Source organism: Populus alba, chromosome 18, assembly GCF_005239225.2.
Source record: "Populus alba chromosome 18, ASM523922v2, whole genome shotgun sequence".
NCBI classification, from domain to species: Eukaryota; Viridiplantae; Streptophyta; class Magnoliopsida; order Malpighiales; family Salicaceae; genus Populus; species Populus alba.
The window spans coordinates 5647988-5658298 of NC_133301.1; the positions used below are offsets into that span (position 1 = coordinate 5647988).

At 31.5% G+C, this 10311-nt stretch overlaps 1 protein-coding gene across 1 annotated transcript; it reads left to right on the forward strand.

The window, feature by feature from the left end:
- Positions 1–1076: 1076 nt before the first annotated feature.
- LOC118040643 (uncharacterized) lies at positions 1077–6374 on the forward strand. The gene is made up of 6 exons (XM_035047627.2): positions 1077–1199; positions 1376–1544; positions 3856–4024; positions 5463–5546; positions 5659–5862; positions 6093–6374. Exons 2-6 carry the CDS (start codon positions 1497–1499, stop codon positions 6185–6187), a joined length of 600 nt encoding a protein of 199 aa, XP_034903518.1. The 5' UTR covers positions 1077–1199; positions 1376–1496; the 3' UTR covers positions 6188–6374.
- Positions 6375–10311: the final 3937 nt, after the last annotated feature.

Genomic DNA, 10311 nt, shown 5'->3' on the forward strand with positions numbered 1-10311 from the left:
TCATATTTAATCCTTGTAGTTTTATATTCTTATATTTTAGTCATAAAACTTTATCTTTTTTACATTTTAGTCTTTAGATGTTGAGAGAAAAGAGCTAGATTTTGGTCAGCTACCTTCTAACCATAAAAAATGATCATGCTATCAATAAGTTCAGCTTTAATGGATGGTTCCATGTAGGTGATTCAGGCTTTTAATCATGCTGAAAAAATAAATTTAGGAGTACAAAGATTTTTTTTTCAGTTTAATTTGGAGTTTTTAGAATGATTAGAAAATAATTTAAGATTTGGTAAAAATAGATTTGGGGTTATTGAGGTTCCTTTAATAATTTTTTAAGTATTTTAGATAAAAATAAATTAAAATTTTGATTTTTAGAGTCTAAATACCTCATAATTCCTTTTATTCAACTATTATAAATGCCTAAAATTTATTGTGGTGGATAATACATTATTTATTGAAGTGTATAAGATGTCATTTACTTAAGTTTTTAAAAAGGAGAGCATGATTTATTTTTTAAAGCCTAAGTATACCTAGGCTTTTGTATGGGATAAACACTCGGATTTGATCTTACAAGCCTAGATGTGTCGGGCTTTATTTTTTTTGGCTTTTTACATATATATATATATATATATTATATTGTTTTATTTTTTTATATTTTAAAATAAATTTTTTTTTAAAATATTAAAATAAACATTTAAAAATATCAAAACATGATTTTAAAATTAGATTTGAGATTTTTATTGTCATTATTTTATAAATTATTGTATATGAATCTAATATGTAAAGTTTTTTCTTTTAAAAAAATTGGACATAAATATTCAATAATAATAAAATATATATTTTAATTTTATATTTTTATACAACTGCATATAAATTATCATGACACGATAGTTTTAGATTGAGAAGACAAGTTTTCTATCCAAATCAAACACACACACACACACACACACACACACACACACACAATTCTTCTCTCTTTAATTAAAATAAGTGGTATCCTTACAAATATTTATTTTCATTGTTTTAAATTTTATTAAAAAACATGCTGCAAATAAAATATTTTAAAAATTAAATAAAAATAAATTTTAAAAATAATCTCGACTAATACAATTTTATTTTGTAAAAGAGGTTATGGGTCGAAAAACTGAATAACAATTTAAAGAACAGAACTAATAGAAAACCTCTCTGCGATTATTCTCAAGGTAAACGAGAGACATTTTTTTTCCCTGTAATTACCCATAAAAAGTGCTAGAAGGGATAATATGTTTATGCCTTGTAGGAGGAAACCTAGATAACTTCTGTAATTACTCATAAAAGTTGATATCGTGTGAATGACATTTTTGTTGTGGTGGCTTATTCGTGAAAATTTGTGGTGCAGAAAATTAGCCAGCAAGTGGTTAACACCTAAAGTTATCGGGTGATGTTGTCTGGGCTTTGGATCTTTCAAAGAATTAAACAAAATCCAGATCACTCATAACCGCTTCCCTTCCATCCCCTCCATGGCTTCCCTTCCCAGTCCATCAGCCACCACTGCTCTGCAACACAAGGTAATATTATTCACACTAATACTTTCTTAATACTTGTTACAATTTTTTTATCAAAATTTGGTGATTTTTCTTGTTTTTTTTTTGGATTATATTCTCGATACATTGCTAATTAGATTGGAGATATTGTAACTTGGATTATGAGCTCTTTTTTTTTTTTGTCTCAAAAAAAAAAAATGCAGAATCTATAATGGGTTTTCATTTTCCTTCAAACAATCCAGAATGATGTTTCTTAAAAAAAGTACAATAATAATAAAAAAAAAAAACTCTAACCAGCTTCCATACGTGGGCTTCCAGAGTTTGACATTATTTAGGCAGACTTTAGGAGAACTTCTGCCGCAATTTACCCTGTACGCGATAACAAAAAAAAAAAAAAACCTTCTTAAAGTTTTAAAGTTTGATCTAGGTTTTGTTTTCCCGTACAAACACTTGACATTCTTAAAAAAAAAGGTTATCATAAAATATCTTATTATTTACAAGATTGTATTATTTATATTTAATAAGTAAAGAGCTTTCCTCTAATATTACAACTTAGTTATCAAGCTAACATTACAACTTTACTAAGAATTAAGAAATTACTAAAACTTGGTAATTTGTATCCCTTTTAGGTTTTTTATCAAACATTTCATTTGCATAATCCAAATGCTACTTGTTAATATTAAACAGCATACAAATGCTGTTTGTTAACTTGAGGATGTAGGAGAAGCAAATTGTATAGTAGTACATTGGGTAAAGCATCTACAGAAAGTTGTATTATAAGATGATAATGACAACATGAGTTGCTTGGTTGTTGCATTTATTTTTCCATTCAAGAACATCTCCTTTGTGAATCTCTGGATTATAGTTATTAGTTTTATTGCCCTCTTCTGGTTCTGCATAAACAGTAAGTGATTCAAATGAAGCCTAGAAGAAGAACAATAGTTTTCTAAAATACGTACCTTTAAACATCTATGAAATGCAGTACCAGGAATATTCAAGGGGCTTGGCATGAGTCCTTTCAAGAAGTTGGTGAAACTTTCAGCTATATTTTCCCCTGATTTTTCTTATTCATAACTGAACAATACTATTGCAGTAAAATCAAATATCATCTGCAAATTTTTGAGAAACAAATGAAGAAAAGGATGGTGAGACAGTGTTGGTGCTGTTAAGTTCAAGTTTACTACAAGTCTTATAGTGAGGCATCAAAACAGCAGTGCCTATGAGGCTTCCTCCTATCTATCTAGAATTAGAACTTCGTAACTCAACGTAAAGCCCCAATAATTTACAGTTGAACTGGCACTTTTCACTTCTAACAATTAAAACTGTGTTATTTGATTCAATTTGCAAGGAGATGATAAATTATTTTTAGGTTTCAAATTTGGATCAAAAGAAGAGAGAAAATATGATTTTAGGGATAGAGAAAGCTTGACAAGAAAGAGAGTGAGTGTCATATTGTTTTTCATATATTATATATAAGGCAAATTTTGTATTTTTATCTTTTTTGAAATTTTTGTTTTTTATAATTACCCCTTTATAGTCTAGTTATCGAGTTTAATTTTGTATCTCATTGTCTCAAATGCCTCAAAGTATCACTAGCATGACCTACCAGTGCAGTCACCAACGTATGTTTTCAATTAACTGCTGCGCTGCTTTATCACCTAGCTCTAACCATAGCACATTTCACTCCATCACTGACCAATCAATAGTTACCAATCACAGCACAATTCGCTCCATCACCTACAATGATCCACTGCAATGTTTTTGACGCAAGACCATGATTTTTTATTTGTTTCTTTTTATGAATCAATAAGACATGCCTTAGGTATTAACACCAGAGAATATTTGACGAAAACCACATTAGGGTGACTGATTGAAGTTGACAATGACTCTATGTCGCCAGCAATATTTTCAAAGAAAGGTAGAGGACATGAAAACCATACCTGGCCTTTCCGCAATCTGTCTGAAGGGCACTTAAGAGCTACTTCAACCTGGGAAATAACAATGGAAGAACAAGATTGATCCAGACTAGAGTCGGCCAGTACACAATCTTCATGGGAAACGGCCTCAAAGGACTTCTTGATATTGATAGACTGCTTCACTTTGTTGCAGTGACCCCTAGCCTACAAGACCTTCATAAACTAGAAGTTTGTGTTCAGTTTATGCATTTTGGTAGGTAGTGTCAGTTAAGGGTTTTGATGGCATAAATTGGTAGCGTGTATGTCTCATTCTATTGTTTCTTGTACTTTTGATATGGATATTGCCCATCAAACAGCTGTGGATTGTTGCTTCCATTGGTTATTTTTATCTGTAATTCATCTTTGTTGTTGCATTGCAGGTGAATTGTGCGACTGCTAAACCTATATCTGTAAACTCACTATGCCATTTTTATCAAACCAGTGTTGGTAGTGGTAGGTCTCCCAGGTTTTGTTTCAAGACAAAAGCTAAGCTTTCTGCTGAAACAAATATAGTTGAGAAAGAATCAACCCGTCTCAATGAGAAAATCGGTAACTCTTCCTATTTGATTTTGTGCTCCTTTATGTTACAGATATTTCTCCATTTTAGTTGCGTTTGGATCGAAAGTCAGTATGCCATGTTGGTCTTGCTCAAGTAGATTTGGAGGGGCTAATTTGGATGCAATGTGAATGTTCTCAATCTTTCTAGAAATTGACCTGTCTCATTTACTGGATCACACTCTAACAGCCAACAACAAATTAGTTGATGATTAGAAAACTGCTGCACCCTAGCTTGTTCACATGCTGAACAACACCTTCTGTTGTATTTTGTGCCTTTGGAAATGATTCTTCTTTGCATTAACACTGAATTAAATTAGGGAAAAATTGAAACATATTCCTTGATTTACCCTTCAGTTATGTTCCTTGCATTTTAACAGTGTTAAGATTTTTTTCTGCAAAAACAAATTGAAATAGAACTCAATGCAAGCTCTACATATACTGATAGACCAAAACATGTTTCATTTAGGAACTACGGCAGTGTGCTAGGAAGATAGTTAATAGGGAAGAAAGAAGGTAGAGTTGTTTCAGAAAAAAAGTTTGACATATAGGTGAGGACTGTATATATGTACAACGAAGTATCCAATAGACTATGTGCCTGGGTTAGTAACGATCAGAAAATGATTTGGTGAATGTTTAAAGGTGGGATCAGTTTTCACAATTAGTTTAACATTTTCTCTATTTCATGGTGTCAAATGCATTTGAGGATTGCCTAATTTTTCTCAACTCTAATTAGTTTTCTTAATGATCTAAACCCTTGTTCTTTGATAGCTTTATTGGGAAAAGAACACGTGTTATGATTTGACGTATATTTTGTGTGGCTTCATAGAGGATTTGTAATGAAGTGTTAAAGAGCTATGCATTTTGCCAAATCCTTTGCTTGTCAGCTACTAAAACGAATGCTTCTTCAAAGTTGGGACCAATTAAAATGTTCTACATTTTACAAGCTTCCATTGGATTACAATTCCATGTTTTGGTTTGGTTTTAAGAGAGAAAATTATCTAAAGCATGAATGAAACTGCTCCTGCTGTAAAGTTTCATTTCATTTTTATCAATTTTTTGAGAATCCTCTTGAAATAAGCTCTTGGTTATGAGAGTGTCAACCAAAGTGGGAATCGAGGGATTTGCTTTTGTTTTCCTTGTATGGACGGGGACTAAATTTAAGAAGGTACAAGGACAAAATTCTTTTTATCTTTATCTTTTTTCTTTTATATATATAGTTACATAGTTCAATAGTTTCTCATCCTAAATTGAATGGTATGACTACATCTGAAGGTGCAAATTTATTTCCACATCCCTTACTCTTTGTGAGCGTATACATGTGTGTTTTTGTGTTACACAATGGCTTTATGTATCACGTTCACGATTGAAAAGGCTAGCTGCTATTTTTGAGTTGTAAGTTGTATCTGTTAATTTGCTGGAATTCCTGCAGATTATGGAGTTGTTAGTGTTCACCATGTTGGAGTGCTGTGTGATAACCTTGAAAGGTCTCTTGAATTTTATCAGGGAATCTTAGGTTTGTCACTATCTCTTGGCTGGTGTTTATACATCATCCCCTTCTTTATCCCTCAAGGTAAACAGTTATGGAAAAACAGATATTAATGAACTTGCTTTCTGTTTAAAATTAGGGCTTGAAATAAATGAAGAAAGGCCACATGATAAACTTCCCTATAGGGGTGCCTGGTTGTGGGTGGGTTCTGAAATGATCCATTTAATGGAGCTTCCCAATCCTGACCCCTTGACTGGACGACCTGAACATGGTGGCCGGGATCGACATACTTGCATTGCCATTCAGGATGTGTCCAAGCTAAAAGTGATCCTTGATAAAGCTGGTACACTACTCTGTCCTCACTCTTCTATTATCACTCTTTGCCTAAAGCATGTGCTCGTATATTTTTGTATATATATTTGCATATGCGTGCCAAATGAAGTTGGATTTCTGAACATACATACCTAACCTGCTTGAGTCAGGATAGTCCCCCAGCTACTAAAGAATGATTTTGACAACTAGCTTTGTAACTGGTTGAAGGAATGCAGTGCCTTATGGTGTTCTGTTCTTCAGGTATTCCATATACACTTAGCCGGTCTGGGAGGCCTGCCATATTTACAAGAGATCCAGATGCAAATGCTCTAGAATTCACTCAAGTGGATGGCTGACATATTCCAGTCTCAATAGAGTAGAAACTTGTAATATCACTTAGATGCGAAGTTAGTATCACAATACAGGTTGCAAATGTTGAAAGTGCAGAATCTGCCATTACATTCTCTATCTCTCTGCAGATTACGAAAACTGGGTTTAGAAACTACTCTTTCATAAGGAAAGCAACTATCTACTGATTATGCATGTATATTGTCCTGCTAACGTTCATGACTAAAAAATCTAGTGGCTGCTCATCTTAATTCCTTGGAATCCCAGTAAAGAAAGCACATTGGCCCCCCCAAAAAGCAAAAGTTCCTATATTTCCTTTCTTACTTCTATTCCATGCAAAACCCTAGGTTATAAACTCGAAGATTCTAACAAAACAAACAGATTCTTTACTCAAAACCTCTCCTGCTCCCAAGTTAAAAATAGAAAGAATTGTTATGCAAGCTAAGTTCCACAGGTTTCATGGTTTTCTTAGTCGCATAATTGTATGAAAGAAAAAACCTAACATTTTATAATTATCAAAAACCCAAGTAAGAAAGACAATCATCATTAGATTCATGATTTCTGATCCAGCATGCCTTTGAACGCAACAATCAATTATCCAAGCAAAGTCTGTAACATGATATATTACAACAAAACAGGATACAAAAACAAAAGACCTTATCGTGAAAAGATAATGTACCTGGTTTTGCAGTGCTTATAAATCTGGTTTGTCGATATGAAAATGAGTTTACTTAGAATTTATGGGACAAAATTCAGTAACTGCCTTGATGCTGGTAAGGCGTTACTGTTACTTTTGCCTACTGTTTTTTCTTTTCATCTCTTTCTTGTTCCCTTTCCTGCTATCTCTATCTCCCTCTGCTTCTATTTGTGTCTCACGGTCTGCTTGTCAGTTTCACCCTCTGTCTATCTCATTGTGTGTCTTGGCAGGGATGGAAAAGTATTTACAGGTGAACATTCAGGGTTGTTTGGGCGGTGATTTGGAGTATAGAGGGCTAAAAATTTGGGAATTAAAAAGTGTTTGTCTCCTTAAACACATTTAAATGCATAACATTTTCTTTATAGGAAAATCTGAAAACTCTATAAATAACAAAATATTAATTTTTCGTTGAATATATATATTTTAAGACAATTTTAAAAATTTATTCAGTCAAGTTCCTACTTGATTTTTCTAGATTTAGAATTGTAATTCCCTGTATAAATTATACTCTAATTCTCAATTTCTAAAACTTATTTATAATCAAGTCACACTTGATTAATCATCTCATTTTAATTTATGATTAATTATTTTTTATGAGTGTAACCCATTAGGTTTCTAATAATTTGGTCCAAATATAAATCAAATCCTAAATAAAATAGAATTAATTACACTCTCGTCCTTAATTTTTAAAATTTATTTATAATCAAATTACACTTGATTAATAATCTTATTTTAATTTATGATTAATTATTTTTATGAGTGTAACCCATTAGATTCCCTAATAAGTTGGTCCCAATATAAATCATAATCATAAATAAAATATGATTATATAAATTAATTTATTATCAATTCAATAATTGATTGATTTGTATTTAAAGATTAAATATGATGTCTAGCAACCTGTCATCACCCCTAAATATTAGAAAAGTTATAAATGACTTGACTTAACCTTTCAGTGATTGGTTTCTTAATATAATTATTATTCATTCATCAACAATGTTCCGATTTAGACATTACAACATGAAGTGTCTACTACAGCAAATCATATTTGTTTTTAATATTATATTCATTGATTTTCTGAATAAAATTTGAAACTTTTTACAAATCTCATTTTACATTGCGCAAGGATTTACAATTAATATTATTTAAGAATAAGTGAAATATTTTTTCTAGTTCACCAAGGGTGATGAATACTTTCTTGATTACTCAAGTGCCTTCATATAATTTATGTTATACCTAATATTTGTCCATTTGTTACTCTTAATTAGGACAATATATAGTAGGATTAAAATATAACACTCTCTATATAAAATAGCTTAGTGATTTTAAGTCTAAGGATCACTTACACAACCATTATGTGAACCTTTCTATAGATACAAATGGGTTTTCATCTCCATATGGATTTCTCATAGAAGTTAATTTAACTACATATTAGTTCTAGATATTCCTCATTGATACTAGAATGGTATGAAAATCCAACAACAAAAGTCACTAAAAAGAAGAAGAAGGTGTTTTTCACTCACTATTCTAAGGTATATCACCACTTTAAAGAGATATAAATGCAAACAACTCATCACTTTAAAGATACAGTTCAAATCACCACTTTAGAGATACAAAGTTAAAGAAATAAGTCCACCACGCAAATGAGATACAAAACTTGATAGATGCCAATTAGCCAAGTCAAAAGACTTTAATTCAAAAATTTCCAAAAGATCCAGTACATGGTTTGAATCATAATTATATACTTGGAATAATATCTCTCAAAGTATAGGAAACACTAAAATAACATAAATGAGACCTATAACTGAATTTAATAGAATTCTAGACAAGAAACAACAATAACTCATTTTTTACTCTAGAAAGTGCAAACAAACACTTAGGAAGAACTAAAATTAAAACTAACTTAACTCTTTATAGAAAAATCAAATGCATGCAAGACTAAATAATCTAGAAAAATGACAGTTTGAACTTGAAAACTATGTAGAATAAGCTCATTTCCCATACAATAAAGAGATAAAAATTTAGGCTCAAAGTTGACCATAAGTTTATAGCAAACAACTTAAAAGGCATCCTCTATTTGTAATACTAACCCAAATTCAAGTAACTTTACTAATTTGGACCAATAGAGGACACTTCTATGTCATGTTACCTCGATTGAAAAAGACTTGATCTCAAGTCAAATGTTGAGTCGTCACCAAAAAAAAAAAAAAGATAAATTAGTCACTTAAAAGTGTCTAAAATGTCTAAGTGAACGCGTAACTCAATTTTGTATGTATTTTCACCAATTAGCTTCAGAACCTTAAACGAATTATCAACCCTTAATTTAAACTTAGAAAATTTACCTTGTGGGAACCTTTCCTAGCTAAGATGTATCCAAACCAGATCACCCTCTTTGAACTCTACATACTTATGGTGCTTATTAGCTTGAATTTGATAATTCTGATTTTACCTTTCAATCTTGTACAAACTTATTCATGTAACTTTTTAAGTTGTTTGGCCTTTTCTTCAGCATCACTATTGAAATTTACATTTGTTAGAAGAGGAATTAAGTTCAATGGACTCAATGGATTCTGACCATACACAACTTGAAAAGGACTACAACCTGTACTTTGGCAAATAAAATGGTTGTAAGAAAATTCAGCTTATGGCAACACTAGATCCTAATCTCGAATATTCTTCTTTACCAAGCTTCTCAAAAGACTTTCCAAACTATGATTGACAACTTTAGTTTGACCATTAGTTTGTGAATGATAAGTTGTACTGAATTGAAGATGAGTTCCAAGCCTTCTCCAAAGTGTATGCTAAAAATGACTCATGAACTTGGAATCCTGATCATAAGTGATTGTCTTTGGGATGCCATGGAGTTTAACAATCTCCTTAAAGTATAGATCAACAATAATACCATCAAATGTCTTGCTACAAGGAAAAAACACAACACTTTAGAGAAATGATCAACCACCACCATAATCAAATCCTTATTCCTTGAACTTCTCAGTAAACCAAGCATAAAATCCATGCTGACTCCTTCCTAATGTGCTTTTGCTACTGGAAGTGGAGTGTATAAACCCAAATTATTACTATGTGATTAGACAATATGACATGTTCTACATCGTTGTATAAACCTTGTGACATTTTTCTCCATCTTCGACAAAAAAAATAAAATGATCCTGAATATTAACAAGTGTTTTGTCTCTTTCAAAATGCCCACCAAGCCCACTGCTATTAGCATTAAAGGTAATGATTTCCCTTAAAGAATCTTGAGGAATACATAATCGGTTTCCTTTAAAGAGATAACCTTCCAACATAATAAAATGCTTGGAAACACCATTTTCACAATCATGCTTGTAGAGATCTTTCAACACTTCAAAATCCATCACTTCCACTTGAAAATTAATCAATAATAAATTTCTTCAACTCAAAGCATTATCAATAACA